Source organism: Lepidochelys olivacea, assembly GCF_965140295.1.
Source record: "Lepidochelys olivacea isolate rLepOli2 genome assembly, chromosome: 14".
Lineage (NCBI taxonomy): Eukaryota > Metazoa > Chordata > Testudines > Cheloniidae > Lepidochelys > Lepidochelys olivacea.
Window position 1 is genome coordinate 40,005,486 of NC_140424.1, and position 26,893 is coordinate 40,032,378.

At 50.2% G+C, this 26,893-nt stretch overlaps 2 protein-coding genes and 1 pseudogene across 8 annotated transcripts in view; all 3 read right to left on the minus strand.

The window, feature by feature from the left end:
- Window positions 1-2,092: 2,092 nt before the first annotated feature.
- The window catches only part of LOC311530891 (zinc finger protein RFP-like), a 181,845-nt pseudogene continuing 157,044 nt past the window's right edge, over window positions 2,093-26,893 (minus strand). The window contains exons 3-8 of the transcript XR_014714581.1: window positions 6,262-6,357; window positions 5,482-5,712; window positions 5,153-5,175; window positions 4,310-4,425; window positions 3,154-3,213; window positions 2,093-2,553 (exon numbers count right to left, since the gene is read on the minus strand). The product of XR_014714581.1 is annotated as a zinc finger protein RFP-like (transcript). The remainder of the gene's footprint in view (window positions 2,554-3,153; window positions 3,214-4,309; window positions 4,426-5,152; window positions 5,176-5,481; window positions 5,713-6,261; window positions 6,358-26,893) is intronic.
- Window positions 10,378-13,025, minus strand: LOC311530905 (uncharacterized protein; the record flags this gene model as incomplete). Its single annotated transcript, XM_084647935.1, has 2 exons — window positions 11,983-13,025; window positions 10,378-10,997 (listed from the first exon to the last, which is right to left on the minus strand). The coding sequence occupies exons 1-2, from the start codon at window positions 12,350-12,352 to the stop codon at window positions 10,378-10,380; spliced, it is 990 nt and encodes a 329-aa protein (XP_084504061.1). The 5' UTR covers window positions 12,353-13,025.
- On the minus strand, window positions 13,118-21,811 carry LOC311530801 (uncharacterized protein). Of its 6 annotated transcripts, XM_084647723.1 has the most exons (6): window positions 21,568-21,811; window positions 20,129-20,571; window positions 19,366-19,453; window positions 18,679-18,805; window positions 18,056-18,169; window positions 13,118-17,721 (listed from the first exon to the last, which is right to left on the minus strand). In XM_084647723.1, the coding sequence occupies exons 2-6, from the start codon at window positions 20,164-20,166 to the stop codon at window positions 15,440-15,442; spliced, it is 2,649 nt and encodes an 882-aa protein (XP_084503849.1). In that variant the 5' UTR covers window positions 20,167-20,571; window positions 21,568-21,811; the 3' UTR covers window positions 13,118-15,439. The 6 variants fall into 6 exon arrangements, with proteins under 6 accessions (XP_084503849.1, XP_084503848.1, XP_084503851.1 ...); XM_084647722.1 differs by lacking the exon at window positions 21,568-21,811 and having other exon boundaries at window positions 20,129-21,191; XM_084647725.1 differs by lacking the exon at window positions 21,568-21,811 and having other exon boundaries at window positions 19,366-19,536; window positions 20,129-21,191.

The following is a 26,893-nucleotide window of genomic DNA, read 5'->3' on the forward strand; positions in this document are numbered from 1 at the left end:
ATCGGAAAGCATGTGAGCAGGGATTTTCCAGGTGCATGTTTTAGGCAACAGAACAATTCTCATTCTCACTCCCCCCGAATTCGATGACTCTTTAAGTATTTATTCTCAATGGAACAGCTTCAACAGGAGAGAGTGAGGGAGCCCCACCTGAGAATAGCCCGTGGGTAGGGCATGCTCTTGAGAGATGTGGGAGGCCCATGTCCAAATCTTTTCTCCTCCCCAGGCAGAGGGGGTATTGAATGCAGGTCTCTGACATCCTGGGTGACTGCTTTAATCAGTGGGCTGAAAACTATAATATGGGCATCTTCCCCACCAGGTCCTCCTTGATTTTAATGGCACCTCTTCCAGGAGAGGTGCTCAGAGCATGCATACCAGATCTGTCCTCACAGGGGTTACAGGCAGGGGAGTTGTGCATACCTTCCCCTGGTGTGTGGATCATGCTGGAGCTTACATGAGAGACAGGCATCCAGATGAGGCATGACGACAACCTAAAACTGGAATTTAGAGGCCTAAATCTGGGGTTTAGGCGCTCAACTACCTGTGTAGACCTGGACCATATTTTCTACTGATAACGTGAACATAAATTCAGAAGCAAAACTTTATTAACATAAAGTAAAACTGCGTCTTTGGTGCCCCCCGCCATTTGTTAAACTTTTGTCACAAACAGTACCCCGAGCTCAGCGCCACCCAAGTCCGGCATCCCAGGCAGTCACCTGGATCGCCTGCCCCTACATTTGGACCCGTGAGAAATTCTTCTGCCAGGAAATAGTCGGTAGCAATGATGCTACAAAGCAGGAGCTAGAAGCCTTGTGGTTAAATACACCTCTCCTTTTTGTTCTTTATATTTCCATGCACTTCACAACCCTTATCGCTAATGAAAAACCACACCCCCACACCAGAGAGGCAACAGACACTTCCACAGCCCCTAGGGGTGCGTGGAGAAGCAGTGTTTGAGAGGGGGTGTGAGCAGCAATGCCAGCTGCACCATGCATCCAGATCAGGTTCTGCAGGTGGGTGCCGGGAGGAGGGGGGGGGGGGTTACAGGGATTGGCATGAAGGGGGCTCGGTGCGGGGAGCCCACGGGGGCCAACGGCGCCAAAATACAAGTTCACCCAGGGCATCATTTTCCCTAGGGCTGGCCCTGGACATACATGTTGATACAAAGCACAAGGCCCAGTGTGCAGGCTGGATAGTAACATACTACTGTAAGGTCCAGGCTAGCATCATAGTGACCTACACGGCTCTCCTCACCGGTGTTGGGTTCACACAACCAATTTAAGGGGAAACAATCCCACATCTGCCTTCAAAATTCAAACATCACAGGTGGAAATTAAAGTTCTTCCCCCTCCCATCCCTGGGGTGGCAGGGAGGGAGAGGGAGGAGCTTCCAGGGGCCATAGAGATGAGGTATCCGGCTTTGGGTAGACAGGGGTCCTCCAGGGGCTCAGAGATGAGCGAGAAGGCTGGGTAGATGGGAATGGTTCAGGTCATAGGCGCTAGGAGGACTGGGGCTAGAGAAGCCCATTTTTGCTTTCCCATGGGGCTGTTCGCCCTCATGCCTCAGTGGCAGTGGCTGACCCAGGATCCTCAGAGTCCCCTTGGATCACAGAGGACGGTGGCAAAGGGTCTGCACAGTCCCCGGGGGCAGTGAAATTGACCTCTCTGCCTCCCGCACTCAATGCTCTCTATGGTTTGATAGTCCAGAGACTGCACAGAGTTGAGGCCTGATGCAACTTCCAGGGTCATAGAGAAAGCTTGACAGAAAGTCCACAGGAGGAGGTCATAGAGCCTATGGTCTGAGGCCAGAGAGGCTGATCTCAGGGCCCCCAGGGGAGGGGGTGGAAGTCAGAAAGAGGCGAGGGGCAGGCAGGGGCGCAGGGGAAGGGGTGGAATGGGAGTGGGGAGGGGACCGAGCAGGGGCAGGAAGAAGTGGGGCGGAGACTTGGGGGAAGGGGTGGAGTGGGGGCAGGGCTGGGGCTGAGGGGGAGTTGTCCCAGGCCCCACAGCCCCCTAGGGATGGCCCTGCCCCTCTTCCCCCGTGTCTCAGGGACACAGTCTGAGCCGGGAATTACCCCCACCACCCAGAGACAGGGTCAGATTCTCGCCCCAGGGACGGAGCCCGGCAGGAAAGTGAAGATCGGGGCCTCGTCACCAGCATCAATAAATGTCACCTCCCCCTGGTCACAGTCCAGACAAACCCGGATCCTGCTGGGGACTCAACTCAGGGGCAGAGTGGTCACAGGGGAGGTGAGAGCCCAGAACTGATCCAGCGCATACCCCACAGCCCAGATCCCCTATTTGGGGCATATCTCTCCCTTCCTCCTCACAGACTCTCTGGCCAACCCCACAACCCAGGATCCCTCATCCCCCACCTCCACCTCCCAGCAATGTCTCCCCGAGATGAATCCCTCACAGCCCAGCATAGAGGGCTCAGTGTGAAATCTCTCAGGGTTGTCGGGCAGATGCTGCTGCATTTCTTCCCACTTCCCACTTTTCAAATCCTCAGACAGCACAAGGTTGGGATGAGCCGTGTCTGGATCCAGAGTCACATTCGCTGTGGGGGAGAGAGAATCAGAGCATTTGTGGCAGAGCTCAGCCCTGGGGGAGGCTGGGACCATTTTTCACTCTTCCCAGCAGCCCTGTTCTGGCTGGGACGGGCCTGGATCCCAGGGAGCTGCCTCTGTGCTGGGCACCTGAGACTGAGCAGAGATGTCACTGCAGTTCCCCACTCTATTTCTCATTTGCCTGAAGAAGCTTCAGCTCCCAGCTTCCCCTGCTGGGCCTTCTCCATTCCCAGCAGCAGAGAAACTGGGGTAAAGGAGGGGGATGTGTCAGCCCTCAGGGCAGAGAGCTCTCAATTTAGTATTAAAGGTTCTGTGAATGTCCATGAGAACCCCATGGTCAGAGTTAAGGGTGTTTGGATGCTGCTCAGGGAGAGTGTTTCTGTTCATCAGCATAGGCATGAACTCAGCACTAAGGTTGGTGTCAGGATCTTTTGTGTGACTTCAGCTCGGGATCTCCTCTGTATTTCATGGTTTCATTGTAGTGCTGGGTGTGTCATGACTGGTGTTGGTTTGGTTGGTAACTTTAGGTGCAGTGTGTTTTCATGGGAATTTTCTTATAATTTAAAGACCGTTTTCACCTGCAACCTCACCCTGTCTTTGTGCTCCTAGGGTTTCCCCTCTTTTTGTCCCCAGTGCAAATGGCAGAGTGTCTGGAGGGGGAAAGGCGAAAAGAGGCGAGATTTCTTGCTTTCATGTTTGTAACAATATCCCCACTCTTAACTGACCTAACTTGGTTTGAATTTTGACAGAGAAACAGAGAGGGACAGGGACACACTCAGATCTTTAATATAAATATAAACAAATCTGAAACCTTCTTTTACCTCTCTCATTCAGGCATCTCACAGCAATGAAATCAACAGCCATTAGGTCTCACAACCACCCTAGGAGATACAATCTGTCAGAGAGATTTCCTTTCCTCTCATCAGCCCCTCCCAACCTCCAGACTCCAGCTGGTTTGTCTCATTCGCCTATTGCCTTTTCTCAGACCCTAGACCCAGATCCTGCAAAGACTTTAGCAGACTTTGGTCCCTTTGTTGCATCCGATGAAGTGAGCTGTACTAACGAAAGCTTATGCTCAAATAAATTGGTTAGTCTCTAAGGTGCCACAAGTACTCCTTTTCTTTTTGCAAATACAGACTAACACGGCTGTTACTCTGAAATTTGGTCCCTTTGACATTAATGGGATGTTAAGAGTTTGCAGGCTCAGGGCTCGTAGTTGTAGGTCCCTTGGGTTTATTCACTCAGCATCTCTACAGAGCTCAGCACAATGGGGCCCTCGTCCTCCATAGAATAATAAAATTGTTTAATAAGTGTTGAGATTGGAGCTGGGAGAGTGTTGGCTCAATGGGCCAAATTCACCCTAATTGGCAGAGAAATAGAGGGGGCAGTTTGCGACTCCCCCAGTCAGTGGCTCCAGAGGCCCGTGCAGACCTTGGCACAGGCAAGGCAAGTCCTGAGATGCAGCCAGAGTAGCATCCCTGTGTCTGTGACCCCCACGGGCTTTGCAAGTTGGGAGAGAAAATCAGGGACTGAAAATTAGGCCATTTTGCTAAATTTGGGCCTCAATGGTGTGACCTTTGTTAACTCATGAATGAATGTGAGACGTCCTGACACCTGGGCACCTGTTACACCAGCTCAATTGCTTTCCTGTCATTCAATAGATATGACCCCCGTGGCCAGAGCCCATCCCCTCCCACAGTCTCAGGGGCTCATCCCACTTTCCCCACCTAGATCCCTTCTCAGCACCTTTGCATTTCCTCAGAATCTCCATTAGGGCAACAGTTTTCTGGGAGAAATTGTTGAGTCTCGCTTCTAGTTCAGGAGAAATCTCCACTGGCTGCTGGAACTTCCCCTTCTCACACCTGGAGAGAAAACTTCACATTTGTACATTTCATTTAGTGACACGTTATAATTTGTTGTTAGTGAAAGCTGCTGCTCTAATGGGCCTGGAGTCAGAGCAGGTGGGACACAGGCTGTGGTCGTGAAATCTTCCCCCAAAGGTCTCATTAATATTCTTCAACTCTGTCCTGGAGAGACCAGCTCTGGGGATAAAAGGAGGCAATTGAGTCTCCGTGGCCAATTCACTCCTTGGCCTCCATGCTCTGAGGGACAGGATGTTCCCAGGTGAAGTGTTGTAGAAATCTGTCCTCTAGGAACTAGACTGAGACACTAGCTCCCCACTCCCCAGCTCATTCCACACAGGGCTTCAAACAGCCCTCACGTGGGAAAGACTCTTGATCGCTGCTGCCCTGGGCTGAATGGTGTCCAGTACCCCAGCAATGATAGGCCCATATTCCATCCCCACAATCTTGAGGCAGCCACTCCCCCAGCGATGTGACATCTCTAGGAACTACTGGGTCAGTCTTTCCCACTGAATGGAGAATTCCAGAGTCTTCTGTAATATGGTGAGAACCTCAGGATTAAACAGATCAGAAAGATTTCTATCCAAAATGTGACCTTCCCTACACATTTTGCTGTAGAGCCCTTGGGAGATGCAGTGCTAACATCATCACCACCACCACCATCACCATCACCAAGCTCTTTCCCAGCATTGTGAAGTGTGAGGGGGAGTGAGAGAGAGCCATGTACCTGCTCAAGGTGCATATGACATCCTAGAGAAGAGAGAGAGAGAGAGAGAGAGAGAGAATGTCAGTCCCACTTGACAGAGGCAGTGGTTCCCAGGGAAGGGATTTTGCAAATATAGGGAACAGAGGCCATGGATTCCCTGAGCTAATGGGGCTTTCCCTTCTCGCATATCTCTGAGTCTTTAATTCTGCAATGACCAGTTGTCATTCACATGTCAGCAATGTACGCGCCAAGTTACAGTGAGATCTCTGACTGCTGGACCCCTGTGCTTATGATTCTGGAGTCCTCCCTTCCCTGTGTGGGGATCTCCAATGTTTCTAACTCAGTCTCACCTGCAGGAATTCACTTGCTGGCTTCTGATACTTCCCCTCCAGCTCACTCATCAGCTCACTGAGATGGGAAATCTCCTCTGAGAGTATGGTGTCATTTTCTTTCTGTATCTTCACTATCTCCTTGTCCAGCTTTTCCAGCCGGGCCAGCAGGAGTCACTCTTATTGCTCCAGGAACTGCCTCAGTTGCTGAAATTCAGAAACAATTTTCTGCCTCTCCTCTTGTGTCTGTTTCTGTAAAGCAACAGGGAAAGGGCTGGTCAGGGACAAGCAAGCAGCCTGGGGTCTTTTATGGAGTGCTGAGTGTGCAGGAGGGAGAATTTCTTTGCAAACCTAAGATTTCTGACACTTGATTCTACCCTGTGGTTACTTGGGAGAGGATTCTCTTACACCTCTTTCATTTCTCCCCAATGTATCTGGAAAGGGATGTTTCCATGTCTGACGTGCTTAGGACGTTGTGTTATCAATGGCCTCTGAGAATGGAGATCCAGAGCAGCAGGAGGCAGGACTCAGCATTACACTGACAGAAGTTCCAAGGGAAAAAAGAAATCAAAGAATTCACCAACCCAAGAAATGACGCAGACACAGGGAAAGTCACAAGGGCTAGAAATTAACTCATTCCCTGACACAAGAGCTTAGATTCTGCACATGAACCTAACACAGAAAATCTAGGATCATGGAGAAATGTACTGATGCCCACATTCACCAAGCCCACAGAGGAATCTGCCTAAAAACAGACCTCTCACCACAAGTCTCAGCAGGTCAGAAACAACAGGCACCTACCAGATACTCCCAGCTTTTCCCCTCTCCAGTCACTTGAAATCCCTGCAGTTTTTCTCTCTCTTCCCTCAAAGTCTTGCAATGGGCCTGATTTTTTTCCTGGAGAAAGAGAAATTATTTGGGAGGTTTCATTCTGAGGGTTCAGAAGGGTGGGTAGGGGGATGTTTTTCCACCCAAACCCAAGGTGACTGTTTGTCCTAATGGATTTATGACATCAGGGGCACCAAGGGAATGAATCCGAACAACGGAAATAGGGAGAGTGTCATATTCCAACTTGTTTCCAATTCAGTCATTTTATAAATTAGAGAGAGACCTCAATTATCTGAGTTTGACTGGTATTTATTCATTCACTAATTAGTAGCACAGCACATAACAGGAAACTGGAGTCACATGGTGGTGAATCAATTAAGGTGGTTTTCAGATTACAGAAGTGATACTAATCCCAGAAACCAACCGGGCTCCAAATATGAGCTGGGATTCTCCAAGGAGCCCAACTCCCAGTTGAATTTCAGCTCTGAAGCCCTGGGGACTGCACTGGTGTGACAGAGCGGGACTAAGTGTTAGGGCAAACTCCCAACTCGCAAATATAGACAGGCCTGCAGCTCTTGTGTTTTAAGCTGCACTGATCATTGAACAGCTTCTGTTCTGTAAAAAGTTCCCTTGTTTCACCAGTGGAAGTTGGGTTTGACAAGGATTCAACTTCTCAGCTTCTGTTTTCTAAACAAAGGATGTTTCTAGCTCTCTTCCTTGCAGAGAAAAACTTTTAAATATCACCCCAGTAGCTCTCCTTCAGCCTCTTCAACTCCTCCCCCTCCTTCCTGTTTCCTGTCCTTTCAGACTCCCAACAGCCAGTGCTCCCAATTCTAATAATTACAAGCAACATCTAAACACCACAAGACACTGGAAAGAAAGCAGTTCTACAACTTTAATTCATTTCACTTTCAATGTCCTAATGCTCCAATGTTTGGGTTTCAAACACTGACCAGGACTCTTGGTCTAAGAAATATTTTCAGTCAGATACAGAGCCTTTAAAAATAAGTTTTAAGTGCTGGAACTAGGGGTACTGGGGATGCAGCACCCCCTGGCTTGAAGTGGTTTCCATCATATACAGGGCCAGCACAGTGGCTACATGATCTCTAGATTATTCTTGGACATGATATTTTTGGAGATCTTTCTGTTTCGTCATGGACTGAACATTTTCACATTATGTGTTGTAACTTGATCTTTCACCCTTAATATAAATGAGCTGATGCTGAGCTACAGGGGTTAAGATGTTTTCCGGAACGAAATATTCTCTAATGTTTCCCTGCAGAAATGTGGAAACAGAAAATGTGGACAGACATTTTAGACTGCAATTGAAATGATTCCACAATTTGCAATTACACGTTGATTCTCCTGATCAGAATCTAGCCTACTGTCGTAAAAAGCAACATTTCCAGGGAAACCCTGATTTTCCTGAAGCCACACTTTCAGGCAAGTGCTGGGAGGGAGGGAGAGGAGGGGGAATGCGGCGCCCTTGGGGAAGAGGCGGGGCCGGGACAGGGATTTGGGGAAGGGGTCCAATAGGTGCAGGGAGGAGGTGGAGTTGGGGAGGGACTTTGGGGAAGGGGTTGGAATGGGGGTGGGGCAGGGGTGGAGTCAGGGCGGGGAATGGGGGTTGAGCACCCACCAGCGCCGGGAAAAGTTGGTGCCTATGGTTTTAAAGAAAACTATTTGGATTATTGACTAAGTAAATATAAGTATTGCAGAAAGGGATCTAGGGGTCATAGTGGACTACAAGCTAAATATGAGTGAACAGTGTGACACTGTTGCAAAAAAAGCAAACATGATTCTGGGATGCATTAACAGGAGTGTTGTGAGCAAGATACAAGAGGCCATTCTACCGTTCTACTCTGCATTGATTAGGCATCAACTGGAGTATTGTCTCCAGTTCTGGGCACCACGTTTCAAGAAAGATGTGGAAAAATTGGAGAAGGTCCAGAGAAGAGCAACAAAAACGATAAAAGGCCTAGAAAACATGAGCTATGAGGGAAGACTGAAAGAATTGGGCTTGTTTAGTTTAGAAAAGAGAAGACTGAGGGGGGACATGATAGCAGTTTTCAAGTATCTAAAAGGGTGTTACAGGGAGAAGGGAGAAAAATTGTTCTCCTTGAGCTCTGATGATAGGACAAGAAGCAATGGACTTAAATTGCAGCAAGGGAGGTTTAGGTTGGACATTAGGAAAACTTCCTAACTGTCAGGGTGGTGAAACCCTGGAATAAATTGCCTAGGGAGGTTGTGGAATCCCCATCACTGGAGATATTTAAGAACAGGTTGGATAGACATCTACCAGGGATGATCTAGATGGTGCTTGGTCCTGCTGTGAGGGCAGGGGACTGGACTTGATGATCTCTCAAGGTTGTTATGCCAAGAAAACTACACAGGATCATTTCAGGGGACAAGACAAGAAAATGCCATGTTTATTATGATAACACAATTTGATTTATAACCAATAACTAATATCTTGGGTTCGATGCCTGTGACGGCTAACTGGCCAGGAAAGCCGGGCACAAGGAAGAGCTGGGTCTCCGTTGGGCATGCACCGATGCCCTTCCATGTTGGCTGCAGAATGGTACCCTCCCCAAAGTCTTCCATCTCATCCATCCTTTTTTGTAGGCTTTAGTTTCAATCTAGAGTCTATAGGTCTTGCTGTGTCACGCTGCCTCTGGGTTTGGTGTGATTGATCACCCGTCAATTGCAGACATGACTTTCAGCCTAGGACCTGGCTCTGATGTTTCTTCAATTGTACTTTTGTTCTTTTCTTTTGAGGGTGGACTCCTCTTACTTTGTCAGGGCTGTTGTCCGCATCTTCAGCCACTGGGTGTTTACACTTTATTTTATCAGGACAGGCTGGGGCTGGAGGTTGATTCCACCATCCATACATACCTCATTCACACATCTAAACTAAACTAATAAGATTACATTAGGCTTTTGCAAAATGGAGTAAGCATTTTTAAAATGGAGTTTGGGACAAGTTAAAATGGAGTTTGAGTTACAATATGGACAAGTGTAAGAAATGGCAAACAGTGAGCAGAAGTTACAATGTTGAAAGAGTTCAAGTTTCAGTGATTTAAGCAGCAATTGGATTGAAAGTGAAACTCAATTAGCCAGTTTCTGGGGTAACCGATTTTATGAATGAATGTTGCAATGCCAGACAGCTACCGGTAAGTCGGAAATCAATTTGGAGTGGGCAAATCTACTGTGGGGGTTGCTGAGATGCAAGCAGCCAACATAATCATTGAGCTGCTGCTATCAAAGGTAGTGACTCTGGGAAATGTGCAGGTCACACGAGATGGCTTTGCTGCAATGGGATTCCCTAACTGTGGTGGGGCTATATACGGAACGCATATCCCTATCTTGGGACCGGACCACCAGGGCAGCCAGTACATAAACTGCAAGGGGTACTTTTCAATGGTGCTGCAAGCACTGGTGGATCACAAGGGACATTTCACTAACATCAACGTGGGATGGCCAGGAAAGGTTCATGATGCTCGTGTCTTCAGGAACTCTGATCTGTTTCAATGGCTGCAGGAAGGGATTTACTTCCCAGACCAGAAAATAACTGTTGGGGATGTTGAAATGCCTACAGTTATCCTTGGGGATCCAGGCTACCCCTTAATGCCCTGGCTCATGAAACCGTACACAGGCACCTTGGACAGTAGTCAGGAGCTGTTCAACTATAGGCTGAGCAAGTGCAGAATGGTGGTAGAGTGTGCATTTGGATGTTTAAAGGGTCGCTGGCGCAGTTTACTGACTCGCTCAGACCTCAGCGAAACCAATATTCCCATTGTTATTGCTGCTTGCTGTGTGCTCCACAATCTCTGTGAGAGTAAAGGGGGAGACGTTTATGGCAGGGTGGGAGGTTGAGGCCAATCGCCTGGCCGCTGAATACGCGCAGCCAGACACCAGGGAGGTTAGAAGAGCACAGCAGGAAGTGGTGCACATGAGAGAAGCTTTGAAAACCAGTTTCATGACTGGCCAGGGTACCGTGTGACACTTCTGTTTGTTTCTCCTTGATGAAAACCCGCCCCCTTGGTTGCCTCTAAATTCCCTGTTAGCCACCCACCCTTCCCCCTTCGATCACAGCTTGCTTGCAAGGGAAATAAAGTCATTATCATTTAAAAAACATGTATTCTTTATTAATTGATTATAAAAATAGGGAGATAACTCACAAGGTAGCTCAGGTGAGGTGTGGGAAGAAGGCAGGAGGGAAGGAAAAGGCCACTTTAAAACTTCTTGAATGACAGCCTTCTGTTGCTTGGGCTGTCCACTGGGGTGAAGTGGTTGGGTGCCCGGAGCCTCCACAGCTCCCTCCCCCCATGTTCTTGGGCGTCTGGGTGAGGAGGCTATGCAACTTGGGGAGGAGGGAGGGCAATTAAACAGTGGCTGCAGCGGCAGTCTGTGATCCTGCTGCCGTTCATGAACCTCCACCAGAGGCCGGAGGATGTCCGTTTGATACTGCAGTAGCCCCAGCATTGCCTCATGCCTCCTCTGATCTTCCTGCCACCACCTCTCCTCACGTTCATCGGCCACTTTCCTGTACTCTGCTATTGTGTCCCTCCACACATTCTGCTGAGCTCTGTCAGTGCCAGACGACTGCATGAGCTCAGAGAACATTTCATAGCGCATGCATTTTTTTCGCCGCCTTATCTGAGATAGCCTTTGGGACGGAGGAGGGAGGCTTGAAACATTGGCAGCTGCTGGAGTGAAAAAAAGGGAGTGAAGTATTTTAAAAGATACATTTTACAGAACAATGGCTATACTCTTCCACGGTGAACTAAACTATTCACATTACATAGCACATGTGATTTTGGTACGAGGTCGCATTTTGCATCTTATATTGAGTGCCTGCAGCTTTGGTGTTAGAGATCACACACGCAGTGCCGGGCAACAGAATTCGGCTTGCAGGCGGCCATGGTAAGCCATAGTTTTTCGGCTTCTGCAACCTTCATAACAGCAGCGCCCTCCTCTCCCATACCAAGCAAAGCAGGTTGAGTTGGCCATTTAGTGCTGCGGTTTTCCTGTTAACATGCAGCAGCAAAAACCAAACTAACCCGCCCCGCCATTCAATTTTCTGGGATGATTGCTTTATCTCTCCCCCCACTGTGTGGCTGGTATCAGGGAAGATCCCTGCTAGCCAAACATGAACAGCTCAGCGCCAAAGCTCCCCCCCACCTCCACCGCGTGGCTAACTGTGGGGAGGATTTCCTTTCAGCCACAGGCAAACAGCCCAGTAGGAATGGCCACCTCTCAATGTCGCCTTAATTAAATTCCCCTATTTCAACTAGGTTACCATGAATGATATCACTCTCCTGAGGATAACACAGAGAGATAAAGAATGGATGTTGCTTGAATGCCAGCAAACACCGGGACCATACGCTGCCAGGCTTTGTCATGCAATGATACCAGATTACTTGCTACTAGCATGGCGTGGTAAAGTGTCCTACCATGGAGGACGGAATAAGGCTGCTCTCCCCAGAAACCTTCTGCAAAGGCTTTTAGAGTACCTCCAGGAGAGCTTCATGGAGATGTCTCTGGAGGATTTCCACTCCATCCCCAGACACGTTAACAGACTTTTCCAGGAGCAATACTGGCCACGAATGCATCCCCCGTCCTCAGGGCTACTTAATCATTAAAAAACGCTTGCTTTTATAACATGTATTATATTTAAAAGGGTACACTCACCAGAGGTCCCTTCTCCGGCTTGGTTGGGTTGGGAGGGTATTTCAGTCAGGGTGATAAAAAGATCCTGGCTGTCGGGGAGAATGGTGTGCTGTGTGCTCTCCTTAAGCTCGTCCTCCTCCTCCTCATCTTCCCCATCTGAAAAATCCTCAGGCATGGAGGAGAGTACCCCATCATTGGAGTCCACGGACAGGGGTGGGGTAGTGGTGGCGGCTCCCCCTAGAATTGCATGCAGCTCAGCGTAGAAGCGGCATGTCTGGGGCTCTGTCCCGGAGCGTCTGTTTGATTCTTTGGTTTTCTGGTACGCTTGTCTGAGCTCCTTAAGTTTCACGCGGCACTGTGTTGCATCCCTGCTGTAGCCTCTGTCCCTCATGGCCTCGGAGATTTTTTGAAATGTTTTGGCATTTCGTCTTTTGGAACATTGTTCTGATAGCACGGATTCCTCTCCCCATACAGCGATCAGATCCAGTCCCTCCCATTCGGTCCATGCTGGAGCTCTTTTTCAATTCTGAGACTGCATGGTCACCTGTGCTGATGAACTCGCCTGGGGCGAACAGGAAATGAGTTACAAAAGTTCCTGGGGCTTTTCCTGTACACCTGGCCAGTGCATCCGAGTTCAGAGTGCTGTCCAGAACGGTCACAGTGGTGCACTGTGGGATAGCTCCCAGAGGCCAATACCTTTGAATTGCGTCCACACTAACCCTAATTCGAAACAGCGATGTCGATTTCAGCGCTAATCCCCTCATTGGGGAGGAGTACAGAAATCGGTTTTAAGAGCCCTTTTTTTATGTCGAAAAAATGGCTTCATTGTGTGGACGGATGCAGGGTTAATTCGATTTAATGCTGCTAAATCCAACATAAACTCGTAGCATAGACCAAGCCTTAGCGATTGGCAGAAAAAGAAGTAGCACTGAGTGGACTTCTAGTCTCTAAAGGTCTTAATTGCTTTATTTTTGAGTGCACTTATATAATTAAAATCATCTATGTTTCTAAGTTACACTTTCCTGATAAAGAGATTTCACTACAGTACTTGTATGAGGTGAACTGAAAAATACTATTTGTGTTTTGAATGTTTATAGTACAAATATTTGTAATAAAAAATAATATAAAGTGAGCACTGTACACTTTCTATTCTTTGTTGTGAGAAATCAGCATATGAGTAAACGCAGAAAAACATCCAAAAACATTTAACAAATTCCAATTGGTATTCTATTGTTTTACAATGTGATTCATTGAAATTAATTTTTCTAACCCCAATGAATTTTTTTGAGTTAATCACACGAATTAACTGCAATTAATCAACAGCCCTACTATCTTCTTCCAATTTTTTAACAACACCAGTTTACATTTCAAAGTTCTACTCTATATTACTTGGAGTGGCCCCAAATACCATTTACACAGTTTTCTAACATGTCTCTAAAGGTTGAATCTGGGTCAATTAGCCTGCAAGGTTCTTAACTCTTTTGGGCCAGGTGTCACAGAAGTTTAGATCGTGTGTGAATTCTCCCATGTTTAATGAGGTGTGATCTCTGTGTACAACTTTTGCTCAGTCCAAGCACTTATGGAGTCTTGTGGATTCCTTGATGTAGAACAAGGACTCATCAGTTTCTGAAATGTTTCCCACAGTCTAAGCCAGGGGTGGCCAAACTACGGGCTGCGGGCCACATCCGGCCTGCGGGACTGTCCTGACCGACCCGCCTGAGCGCCCGGCGGGGGAGTCTGCTCCCAGCCCATCCCCTACCTTCCCTGCTCTCCCGGAGCCTCAGCTGCACCGTGCGGGCAGCGCTCTGAGGGGTGGGGCTGCGTGCTCCTCCGGGAGAGTGGTGCAGCGTGTCTGGCTCCTGCCGGGCCACCAGCAGCATGGTAAGGGGGCCGGGGCCGGGGCCGGAGGGTTGGATAAGGGGCAGGGAGTCCCAGGGGGGAGTAAGGGGACGGGGGCTGTTGGATGGGCGGATGTTTTGGGGGGGGCGGTCAGGGGGTGGGGAACGTGGGGGGATTGGATAGGTGTGGGAGTCCCGGGGGCCTGTCAGGGAGCAGGGGTGTGGATAGGGGTTGGAGCAGTCAGGGGACAGGGAGCACGGGGGAATGGGAAGGGGGTGGGGTCCTGGGGAGGTGGTTTGGGGCAGGGGCCCCTGGAGGGGGCAGTCAGGGGGTTTAGATAGGGGATGAGTGTTGCAGTCCAAATACAAGACAGACAAAGCTTTAAGCAAGCAAGCGGGCTGGTCTGCCGACGGGCTGGTCTGCCTTGTCAGCTTTCCACCCTCTCTTTTATTCTCCCCCTCCTCCTGCGCATTACATACTCCATCAGATAAAAGGAATACACTGGCTTTGTTTAAGATTCTTATTTACCAATTTCTATCTACCGCATTCCTTGCTCTTGGGCCTTGAGCCCAGTCCTGGGAGGCTTCCCACGGTTCATGTCCTTAGGGCGAGTTTCCAAGGTTCATGCCCTTGAGAGGAGCCGTGTGTGCACTGCTCCTACACAACACTCAGGGTGTGCCCTAAATGTTGCCAAGTGCATGAACCCTGCATGAATCCTTCAGATGAGGTCCTGGGGGGTGGTTAGGGGTGGGTGGGGGGTCTCTGGAGGGGGCGGTCAGGGGACAAAGAGCAGGAGGGATTGGATGGATCAGGGATACTGAGGGGGGCAGTCAGAAGGCAGGAAGTGGGAGGGGGTCAGATGGAGGCGGGTCCAAGCTGTTTGGGGAGGCACAGCCTTCCCTGACCCGGCCCTCCATATAAGTTTTCAACCCCGATGTGGTCCTCGGGCCAAAAAGTTTGCCCACCCCTGGTCTAAGCACTTATCGGATCTCTCTTCAGTGTGGATTGTCTGATGTTTAACAAGGTCTGACCTCTGTATGAAACTTTTTCCACAGTCTAAGCACTTACGGAGTCTCCCTCTTTTGAGGACTGCCTGATAATTAAGAAGCCTTGACCACGGTATGAAAGTTTCTCCATAGTCTGAGCACTTATGGGGTCTCCTGTGTGGATTCTCTGATCTAAAACATGGGCTGAGCTCCTTATAAAACTTTACCCACAGCCTAAGCACTTATGGGATCTCTCTCCTCTGTGGATTAGCTGATGTTTAACGAGGTCTGACCTATGTAGGAAACTTTTTCCAGTCTGAGCACTGATGCGGTCTCTCTCCTGTGTGGATCCTCTGAGTGTTATAAGATTCGATCTTTGTGTGAAACTTTTCACATGGTCCAAACACTTATAGGGTCTCTCTCTTGTGTGAATTGCCTAATTTGAAACAAGTTCTGACCTCCATTTAAAAGGTCTTTCACAGGCTAAGCAGTTATGGGGTCACTCCTCTGTGTGGATTCTCTGATGTAAAACAAGGGATGACATCTATTTGAAACATTTTTCCATAGTCTAAGCACTTACGGGGTTCTCTCGCGTGTGTGGATTGCCTGATCTTTAGAAGGGCTAATCTGTTTCTGAAACCTTTCCAAGAGTCTTATGGTCTCCCTCTTGTATGGATTGCTTGATGTTTAACAAGGTGGGACCTTTGGATAAAACTTTTCCCACAGTCTAAGCACTTATGGGGTATCTCTCCTGTGTGGATTGCCTGATGTCTAACAAGGTGGGACCTCTGAATAAAACTTTTCCCACAGTCTAAGCACTTATGGGGTATCTCTCCTGTGTGGATTGCCTGATGTCTAACAAGGTGGGACCTCTGAATAAAACTTTTCCCACAGTCTAAGCACTTATGAGGTCTCTCTCCAGTGTGGACTGCCTGATGTCTAACAAGGTGGGACCTCTGGATAAAACTTTTCTCACAGTCTAAGCACTTATGAGGTCTCTCTCCAGTGTGGATAGCCTGATGTTTAACAAGGCCTGACCTCCGTATGAAACTTTTTCCACAGATTAAACATTTATGGGGTCTCTCTCCAGTGTGGATTGCCTGATGATTAAGTAGCGTTGACCGCATTATGAAACTTTTTCCACACTCTGAGCACTTATGAGATCTCTCTCCACTGTGGACGGCTTGATGTTTAACACAGTGGGACCTCTGTATGAAACTTTTCCCACAGTCTAAGCACTTATGGGGTCTCTCTCCTGTGTGTAATCTCTGATGTGTAACCAGGACTGATCTCCATATGAAACTTTTCCCACAGTCCAAGCACTTATGAGGTCTCTCTCCTGTGTGGATTGCCTGATGTGCCATAAGATTTGATCTTTGTGTAAAACTTTTCCCACAGTCCAAACATTTATGGGATTTCTTTCCTGTGTGGATTATCTGATGTTTTGCAAGGTTTGACCTCCGTATGAAACTTTTCCCACAGATTAAGCATTTATGGGGTCTCTCTCCAGTGTGGACTGCTTGATGTTTAACAAGATCTGACCTCCGTATGAAACTTTTCCCACAGATTAAGCATTTATGGGGTCTCTCTCCAGTGTGGATTGCCTGATGAACAAGTAGGGTTGATCGCCGTATAAAACTTTTTCCACAATCTAAGCACTTATGAGGTCTCTCTCCTGTGTGGACTGCTTGATGTTTAACAAGGTCTGACCTCCATATGAAACTTTTCCCACAGTCTAAGCACTTATAGGGTCTCTCTCCTTTGTGGATTGCCTGATGTCTAACAAGGCGTGACCTCTGTATGAAACTTTTCCCACAGTCTAAGCACTTATGAGGTCTCTCTCCAGTGTGGATTGCCTGATGACTAAGTAGCGTTGACCTCCGTATGAAACTTTTCCCACAGTCTAAGCACTTATGGGGTCTCTCTCCTGTGTGGACTCGATGATGTAAAACAAGGTATGATCTAAGTATGAAGCTTTTCCCACAGAGTAAGCACTTGTGGGGTCTCTCTCCAGTGTGGATTGCTTGATGTTTAACATGGTCTAACTTGCATATGAAATGTTTCCCGCAGATTAAGCACTTATGGGGTCTCCCTCCAGTGTGGCGTTCCTGATGTCTAACAAGGTGTGACCTCCGTATAAAACTTTTTCTACAGGCTAAGCACTTATGGGGTCTCTCTCCCGTGTGGATTGCCTGATGATTAAGTAGGGTTGACCTCCGTATGAAACTTTTTCCACAGTCTAAGCACTTATGGGGTCTCTCTCTTGTGTGGATTGCCTGATGTCTAACAAGGTGTGACCTCTGTATGAAACTTTTCCCACAGTCTAAGCACTTATGAGGTCTCTCTCCCGTGTGGATTGCCTGATGATTAAGTAGGGTTGACCTCCGTATGAAACTTTTCCCACAGTCCAAGCACTTATGGGGTCTCTCTCCTGTGTGGATTCGATGATGTAAAACTAGGTATGATCTAAGTATGAAACTTTTCCCACAGAGTAAGCACTTATGGGGTCTCTCTCCAGTGTGGATTGCTTGATGTTTAACATGGTCTATCTTCCATATGAAACGTTTCCCACAGATTAAGCACTTATGGGGTCTCCCTTCAGTGTGGCATTCCTGATGTAAAACAAGTTGTGACCTCCGTATGAAACTTTTTCCACAATCTAAGCACTTATGAGGTCTCTCTCCAGTGTGGACTGCTTGATGTTTAACAAGGTTTGACCTCCGTATGAAACTTTTCCCACAGTCTAAGCACTTGTGGGGTCTCTCTCCTGTGTGGATTCGATGATGTAAAACAAGTTGTGACCTCCATATGAAACTTTTTCCACAGTTTAAGCACTTATGGGGTCTTCCCACAAAGGTGCCCTGTGATTCCCTGTACCCAGGAATCTCCTGCTGTTGATTCTCCTCCTCGTTTTCACTCACTCTCTCATCACCTGCTGGGACAGAGAGACAATCCGGACAGGAGTCATTGTGCTAGGGAAAAATTAAGAGGAATAGCACCAAGGGAAAACCCAACATAGTAAAGCTGCATAGATGGAGCAATTGGATTCTGCCTCCAAATCCCACCCAAACTTTCACAGAGAAGGATCGTTGGGAAGGAAACACTTGCAAGTAACAGGACATGTGGGAAACAATGTCAGTGATAGCTCCTGACTGCAGCCCTGCCCTGGGTGAGATGAGGAAGGAACTGAGGAAACTTACTGATACCACGGTTCTGGGATTCTCAATTTTTTCCTTCATTCCCCAGATGGTTTCTGTGTCAGTCCTCACCTGTGTGGCTGACTCTCGGGATCTCTCTTTCCTCACCGGCCTGGAGATCGGGCACCCACGGCTCTTCCCCTCGTTCCAGTCGGGCGATCAGGTCAGGTTTGGGAAGGGGGAATCCTGTACAGGTGGTCAATTCAGATCAGAGGAGGGTATGGAGGACTGAGAGAGCGTCTGTCAGAAAGGACATTCCGTGGGCGGCACCTGTCCCTGTTCTGTGCTGTGGAAAGTAGAATCTAAGAGGACGGGGACGTGGTTACTGAGCCCCCTCGGGGGAGGCAGACGTCTGGGGAGGTGAGGGGAATTGTGATGCACACCCAGCTCTCGTGTTAAACCCCTGCCTATTTCTAAACCTGCGGAGCCCAGAGCCCTCATACGGAGGTCAGACCAAGGAGGAGGGAGAAGAAGGATTCTGTGAGTGACCGAGAAACAACACAGACAGGATAATACAAGAGTTCTTCACCTTGCAAGCTACGGGGTACTGGTGGGGATGATTTAGTATGCGCCTTAGGTTTTGACACCCTGGTCTCATTGGAGTGTGATGAGGGAAGAACCTCAGCGGTGCCAGACACACAAACCCTCCCTGCACCCCGCAGCTTCCAATAACCAAGGAGCCACGAATCCCTTACCCAGCGAGGTCACTGTCTCGTAGTTCTCCTGCATGACGTCCCTGTAGAGGGCTCTCTGAGCGGGGTCCAGCAGAGCCCCCTGCCCCTGGGTGAAATACACAGCCACCTCCTCGAAGGTCACCAGCGTCTGGAACAACAAGAGTCCCCCACTCAGCATCTGCCGCCCCAGCCACAATCCCGCTAGTCACGGGGGAGCAGGGCTAGAGAAGCAGAATCCTCCCCCCACCCTGCTCAGAGCAGCCAGGAGGCTCCAGGGGGTGGGGAGAAGGTGAGAACTTATTAACGCGCCCCTCCACCAGATGGAGCAGGGCAGGCTCTTCACATTTCCCACTCGCCTGCCAGCCACAGGCTGAGACGGGCAGCAGAGCTCTGAGCCGGAGCAGGGGACAGGGACAGGAATCCCGACAGCTTCCCTTCGTACTTCACAGCAGCCTCTGGCCAGTGGGGTCAGGCTCCAGCACTGGGAGTCTGGTCGTTTTCCCAGCCCTGCCCAGGGGGGCTGTTCCCTGTTTCAGAAATGGGGGAATATTTCCCCCTTCCCCCCTACCCACCAGTGGGCCTGTTCAGAGAATCAGGCCCAGGTCGATCATGTTCCAGCAGGTTTATCACACCCCGTCCCACGCCGGGTGATTAACCCCTCTACGATGCCCCTCCCCCACCACCAAAAGCTCCCTGAAAATCCCCTACCTGAGCTGGCTCCATCACAGCCATTTCCCTGCCCTGTCCCCTGCAAGATGGGACAATCTGAAGCGAAACATGGACGCGATTCCTCAGCCTGTCGGAGGAGCAGGGAGATTGGGCAGGTTTCATAAGGGGCTGGAGTCTATGTCACTCCCCGATTCCCCCCAGGCTCTCTCCCTGCAGACAGACGCTCTGATTCTATGACTCTGCCATGCTGGGAACAAACCCAGTTAGTTCATTACCTCCCCGGCCAGCCCCCCCTGCTTAGAACTAACCCACCACGTCCCTTCTAAACCTCCCCAGAGCAGCATCTCTGAGCCAAACACTGGAAAAAGAGCAGAATCAAAGGAGTCACTTCAGGGTACTGCCCCACAGTGTATTGTGACCCCCTCTAGCTCTCCCCCATCTCCCTAAGTAGTGCGGTGCTCAGCAGAGCAAGCAACTGGCTTTTCCTCTCTCAGCTCCTGCCCTTGTTCCCAGGAGAGCTGACTGCCGCGGGGGTGCAGGGAATGAATCTGGGCAGAGCTGGGAACCTCCCTCCCCACTTCCTGCTCCTGCTGCCCCTTCAAGTCTCTCCACTCTCCCTTTTTATCTTCTTCCCTCGCCCTGGGAGAACTGGCGACTGCCCCATTGTCTTGGGTCTTTGCTCTCATTAGGTGGCTCAGCCACGGACACTGGTAATGGGGGTTGAACCAGGCTGTGTCACTGAGGACAGAAGCTCTGGTACTCACAGACACAGGGAGACCCTCCCCTTGTAGGCCAAACTCACCAGCTAGTCCCTGAAAGGCGCCTTCCGTGCAGAGTCATTTTCCTGCCCAGCTCCAGCCCTTTCCCCAGGTCTCTCCATCATCTGCAGGCTCAGGTTCAGGGGCTGGTGTGGTCAGAGGAGTTCCAGCCACTGCAGAAAGTGCCCCTGGGCTGGTCTCAGAGGGATTCATGAAGCGGGATTGTTCTTAATGTTTTCTCTGAGTACTGTGTGTGTGCCTCAGTTTCCCCATGTGTTACACAAGTATCAAGCTGGTGGGATACAGGGGTGTGATCATTGTGGAGACCTCTAGAGGGCAGGCGTGATGGCAGAGTGGCTGCCTGGGTGTAGAGAATGGCCAAAATTCTCTATCCTGGCAAGTGATGGCCAGAGCCCCTCCTCTGCAGGGAGCCAGCCGAAGGTGTAGGAGAACAAAGAGAGAGGGGGAGGCCAGGTGACCTGTTTTCCTGGGAAAGAGAGAAAGCATGGGGGAGGGGCAGCTGGGTGTCAGTGTGGATGGGGGGCTGGAAGCGGCTCAGTCTCCTGGTTTGGGACTCAGCGGGGAGAGCCCAGGACTCAAGACCCTGGATTCCCCCCAAGCCAGACGTTGCCGAACGCTCTTGGTTTCTGTGCTAACAAGCTCTGTTCTATGCCGCCTTCCCAGCGACCAATAAACCCTTCTGTTTTCCAGACTGGCTGAGAGTCACAGCTGACTGCGGAGGTGGGGTGCACGGCCCCTGTGAGGAGCATGTCAGGCTTCTCCTTCGGCTGCCCCTGGGGTTCAGGCTGGGGCCATGTGCCCTCCCTGGGCCCCAGGACCGGGAAGGCTGGGGCCACATGCTCAGTGGGGGGGATGTTGGGGGTGCTCAGGGGTTAGGGTCCTGTCCCTACAATGCGAGGAGGGCTCACCCCCGACCAGCTGTACCCATTGTTATCCCCGGCTCCTAGTCCCAGGCAGGGGGCCTGAAACAATCTGTACAGAGGGGGAAGCACTGAGAGCCATTGAACCAAACTGTAAAGCCTGGATAGGATGGAAACCCCTTCAAGCCAGGGGGTGCGGCAGGGCCCCGCTAGCCTAGATCCAGCGCCTGTGCTGCCCCCCCACCCACCCACCCTGACTGTGCCCCTGGGCCCCGCTCCCTCCCCGACCCCCAGCTGGGGCCCCCCATCCTGCATCCAGTTTAGCCCCCGCCAAACTTCTGCCCCTCCCTATTTGCCCCCCTCAGATCTCCCTGAGCTGCAGCCTCCGTCCGCACCAACCCGGCCGGGGCAGGGAAACAAAGCAGCAAGTGGGGGGAGCGGGGGGTAACGTGATCCTGCCCCCGCCCCGCACACACCGGGAGCTGGCGGCAACTTTCCCAGGCCCGGGGCAGGGAATCGCAGCCGGCTCCGCGGGGAGCAGCCCGGGGCCAAACCCGCCCCCTGCAGCCCGGGGGTGCCGGGGGGGGGCGGGTCTCTCTTACCTTCCCCCCGAGCGGGGCCCCCCGGGGCAGGGGCCGGGCCGGGAAGGGGCCCTGGCCGGGCTGGGGGCTCTGCCCTGGGAGAGGCTCCCGGGGAGCAGCGGGCAGGGCCCGGCTGGAGGTTCCCCTCTCCCGGCTGCAGCCCGGGCTCCGGGCTCCCAGCACCAGCCGCCGGGGCGCGGGGATCTCGCCGGGAGCCAGAGTCCCCGCAGCGGCTGCGAGTCACTTCCTGCGGCCGGGCCTGAGCCCCGCGATCGCTCCCCCCAGAGCCGCCCCCCAGCCGCTCCCGGGTCCTAGCGATCAACCCACCGCGCTGCGGCATCCCTGTGCCCGGCTCCTGTTACACTCACAGACTGTAAGGTCAGAAGGGCCCCTCATGAGCATCGAGCCCAGGGGTTCTCACGGCCACATTTTTGGTGGCCTCAGAGTGTGGCCAGCTCTGACACTTTTCCCTAAAATATTGAATGAACTTTAGGGGAAGCCAGTCAACATGCAGGGAGGTAAGCGGGGAAATGGTCCCATTACTGTGGGGAACTTTCCTGACTTTACCCCCCACTGCTGTGGAATCAAACAGCAGAAGGATCTGAGTCCTCGCTCCCTCTTCCCTCACCCAGAGCCTGCCTCACCTTGAGGGTTCCCCTTCCACTCTCCTGTGTGGTAAAGTCCTTATAACCCCGACAAGGCTGGGCCCAGGCTTCCTGGGGGGCTCGGCCCCCAACCTTGGTGTGACCACGCAGGACACGCGCTGGAGCGTGCCCGCTCCAGGGTACTTTCTCTGCTCTGGACGCTTCCCTGACCTCCTCCCTGACCATTGTCTATACTCCAGAACAAATGCAATTTACTAAACAGTAACTAATTAAAAAAATAATCAGGAAAGAATGAGAAAGGCGAAAGGAAAACACTTAGCCCCACTCTGTGGGCACGGGGGCAGTTCACAATCCATCCCTCCCACGTCCCAGGCCTCCTGCCCAGGCCCTGGCTGTGCTGCAGGGATGCCGTGGGTCAGACACGTGCTCTGGCGGTGGCCACACGCCCTCAAGCTCTAGGTGACAGGACCTTTTTCCCGGTGTCCCCGGAAAGGTGCAAATCCAGAGGACAAATAAAAAGCCCCCACACTTGGTAATCTCTGTAACTGATTGGGGGGAGGGGAGCAGGGGGTTGGACTCATGATCTTTGAGCACTTCTGGCTGCTGACCTAGTTCTGTCCCTGCCCTCCCCCTGGGTTCCACGGGACGGAGGCCTTGATCTGGTGTTATACCAATAAAATAAAAACCAACAGGATCTTATTAAAGGGAAAAAGGCAAAATACCACATTTATTGTGAATACACAAAGAATCATAGTAAGCAGTTAGTTATCGCTATAACATTCCATTCAATCTCATATTTATTCACACATTCATTCATACAAACACACACACACACACACAGGTTCTGCAAGGTTGTTATCATAGTTACCAGCCTTAGAGTTGCTCACGCCAAGCCACTGGCCAGGTGGCCTGGACATGAGGAGGGAGCAGGGCCTTGTCAGATGCTCATCTGATGCTCCTGGAAGTTGGTTTGCAGAATCAGACCCCAAAGTTCTCACTTTTTAGAGTCTATATTTATAGACCAAGTGGGGGGGGGGGCTTTTTATTTGTCCTCTGGTTTGCACCTTTCCGGGGACACTGGGAAGAAAAGTCCTGTCACCGAGAGCCTGAGGGCGTGTGGCCACCACCAGAGCACCTGTCTGACCCGCAGCATCCCTGCAGCACAGCCAGGGCCTGGGCAGGAGGCCTGGGACGTGGGAGGGACAGACTGTGAACTGCCCGGGCATCCCAGAGATGCTGTTTGTGCTTCCCCGGAGCCCATAGAGTGGGGCTAAGTGTTTTTCTTTCACCTTTCTCATTGCTTCCTGATTGTTTTAAATTACTTGCTGGTTAGTAAATTGCACTTGTTCTGGGGCATAGACAATGGTCAGGGAAGAGATCAGGGAAGCATCCAGAGCGGAGAAAGTACCCAGAGTGGGTTTGCTGTAACCTGTGTCCTGAGTGGTCATAACCAGGTCAGGGGGCTGAGCCCTTCAGGAAGCCTGGGCCCTGCCTGGTCGGGGTTATAAGGACTTTGCCACACAGGAGAGTGGAAAGGGAGTGTCATAAATATAAAGGGAAGGGTAAACACCTTTAAAATCCCTCCTGGCCAGAGGAAAAACCCTTTCACCTGTAAAGGGTTAAGAAGCTAGGATAACCTCGCTGGCACCTGACCAAAATGACCAATGAGGAGACAGGTTTCAGAGGAACAGCCCTGTTAGTCTGTATTCGCAAAAAGAAAAGGAGTACTTGTGGCACCTTAGAGACTAACCAATTTATTTGAGCATGAGCTTTCGTGAGCTACAGCTCACTTCATCAGATGTATACCGTGGAAACTGCAGCAGACTTTATATACACACAGAGAATATGAAACAATACCTCCTCCCACCCCACTGTCCTGCTGGTAATAGCTTATGTAAAGTGATCAACAGGTGGGCCATTTCCAGCACAAATCCAGGTTTTGTCACCCTCCACCCCCCCACACAAATTCACTCTCCTGCTGGTGCTAGCCCATCCAAAGTGACAACTCTTTACATAATCAAGTCGGGCTATTTCCTGCATAGATCCAGGTTTTCTCACATCCCCCCCACCCCCATACACACACAAAAATGAGGAGACAAGATACTTTCAAAGCTGGAGGGGGGGAGAAACAAAGTTTCTCTCTGTCTGTGTGTTGCTTTTGCCGAGACCAGAGCAGAAATGCAAGTCAGATCTCCTGTAAAGAGTTAATAAGCAATCTAGTTAGATATGCCTTAGATTCTGTAGCTCACGAAAGCTCATGCTCAAATAAATTGGTTAGTCTCTAAGGTGCCACAAGTACTCCTTTTCTGTTTTGTTTAAATGGCTGATAAAATAAGTTGTGCTGAATGGAACGTATACTCCTGTTTTTGCGTCTTTTTGTAACTTAAGGTTTTGCCTAGAGGGATTTTGAATCTGATTCATGTTTTGAATCTGATTACCCTGTAAGGTATTTACCATCCTGATTTTACAGAGGTGATTCTTTTACTTTTTTTCTTCAATTAAAATTCTTCTTTTAAGAACCTGATTGCTTTTTCATTGTTCTTAAGATCCAAGGGTTTGGGTCTGTGGTCACCTATGCAAATTGGTGAGGATTTTTATCAAGCCTTCCCCAGGAAAGGGAGCATAGGGCTTGGAAGGATTGGGGGGAAAGACGTTTCCAAGCGGGCTCTTTCCCGGTTATATATTTGTTAAATGCTTGGTGGTGGCAGCAATAAAGTCCAAGGGCAAAAGGTAAAATAGTTTGTACTTTGGGGAAGTTTTAACCTCAGCTGGTAAAAATAAGCTTAGGGGGTTTTTCATGCAGGTCCCCACATCTGTACCCTAGAGTTCAGAGTGGGGAAGGAACCTTGATAGGAGCCCTCAAGGTGAGGCAGGCTCTGGGTGAAGGGAGTGGGAGCGAGGACTCAGATCCTTCTGCTATTCGATTCCAGCCAGGAGATGTTTAAGTTAGGAAAGTTCCCCACAATAGCGGGGCCATTTCCCCACTTACCTCTGCGCATGTTTAGTGGTTTCCCCTAAAGTTCATTCAGTATTTTAGAAAAATGTGTCACCCATTCCCCACACTAGATGGAAGACGGTCCCTCCCTTCTGTCCTCAGTACATCTACTGAAGCCATTGCCCTTCACCCTGCCCTTATTAGCAGTAAAAATCTGCTGACTGCTATTTACAGGGGTTAAAAAGGGGCAAAGGGGGCAAAATGGAGCAGGGGGGTGGCCAGGGTCTGAGCAGGGGGTGGAAATTGACTGATGGGGGGTCAAGCAGCTGGAGGCAGCATTAGGAGAGGGGCTAAAAGGCAAAATCAGGGCTGGGGAGGTGGAGCAGGAGTTAAGCTTGGGGTGAGGTGCTGGCAGAGGGTGTCAGAGGGCAAAACCCGGCACAGGCAGGGCCACAGGGGGTAACAGTTACCCCAGTGGGACTGAGACACCAGTGCTTGCAAAAATGGTGGGGGGCAAAGGGGCTTTTTAATTTCCCCTCTCACAGACAGCACCTCTGAGCATGGGCTTCCCAGGGCTGGGTTCTTAAAGGCACAGGCATCCCAATGCCTAGTCAGTGCCGCTCCTCTTGGTCTGATCTAACCCACTGAGGCTACGTCTACACGAGAAAGTTCAAAGCGCTGCCGCGGGTGCCAGTGCTCCTGGTAATCCACCTCGACGAGGGGATTAGCTCCGAGCACCGGGAGCCGAGCCTGTCCACACGAGCGCTTTAAAGAGCTCACACTTGCTGCGCTCAGGGGGGTGATTTTCACCCTCCTGAGCCAGCAAGTTAGAGCACTTTAATTGTCAGTGTAAATAATCCCTGAGACTTAATTCAGTGAAACATTTTACATATATCCCCTCAGAAACAAAGAATCCCTTATCACTGTATCTGATTGCATAGAGTCTCCTCGCAGTTGTCTTGTCTGTTGCTGGGATTCCCTGAATTCCCTGAATTTTTAAATTTAATTTTTTTTCTTCTCAGTTTAGAGCTCACTGAATTTCTGGCCTAGTGTCAAAACTTTTGGAGTCAAGCTACCAATGGGGATTGCATTGTTGCAACTGTTATTTTGTCTCTCAGTCTAGCCCTGAGTGTTTTTCCTCATGCCACTGTGTACAACTTGATTCTCAAATATTGAATAAAGGCAGTATATTAGCTCGTATAATGTCTTTACCATGGAAAAAAATATATTGTAATGACTGCCATCATGGGTCAGACCAATAGTCCGCCTAATCTAGTATCCTGTCTTGTGAGAGTGATAGTGATGTGCCCCATGAGGGTTAATGTGTATACAGGGCCTTGTACCATCCAGAAACATATGCAGCTGTGACAGGTCCTACTTTGCTAAAAGAGGCCATCTGATGTAGCTAATTTCTACAGAGAGCAGTTTCTCACACCACAGGTACGTTTTCCCTCAGTTCTATTCCTCTTAATTTCTCCTCAGCACAATGACTCCTGTCTGCATTGTCTCTCTCCCAGCAGGTGATGAGAGAGTGAGTGAGAAGAAGGAGGGGAATCAACATCAGGAAATTCCTGGGCACGGGGAACCATAGGGGATTTTTGTGGGAAGAGCTGAAGGGAATTTTTCCCAGTGCTTGGCACAGGGAGAAGCCTGGGGAAATTGGCAGAGGTCAAAGAGGCTGCTGGGAAACCACTCAAGGGAGCAACTGGATGGATCTATTATATGTGGGGAAGGACACAGGGATCCCACAGCCCGGCAGACAACCCCCAAGGAAGACAAACGCTATGAATGCCTCGGTTATGGGAAA

Bases quoted from the DNA above. Each gene is read 5' to 3' on its own strand.
- LOC311530801 (XM_084647723.1), bottom strand. From the start codon at position 20,166: ATGACTCTGCACGGAAGGCGCCTTTCAGGGACTAGCTG. The intron at 18,806-19,365 runs GTAGGGGATTTT...TTGTTGTTCCAG, and splicing joins CTGTGATGGAGCCAGCTCAG to ACGCTGGTGACCTTCGAGGA. The intron at 17,722-18,055 runs GTGAGGACTGAC...TCTCTGTCCCAG, and splicing joins CCCGAGAGTCAGCCACACAG to CAGGTGATGAGAGAGTGAGT.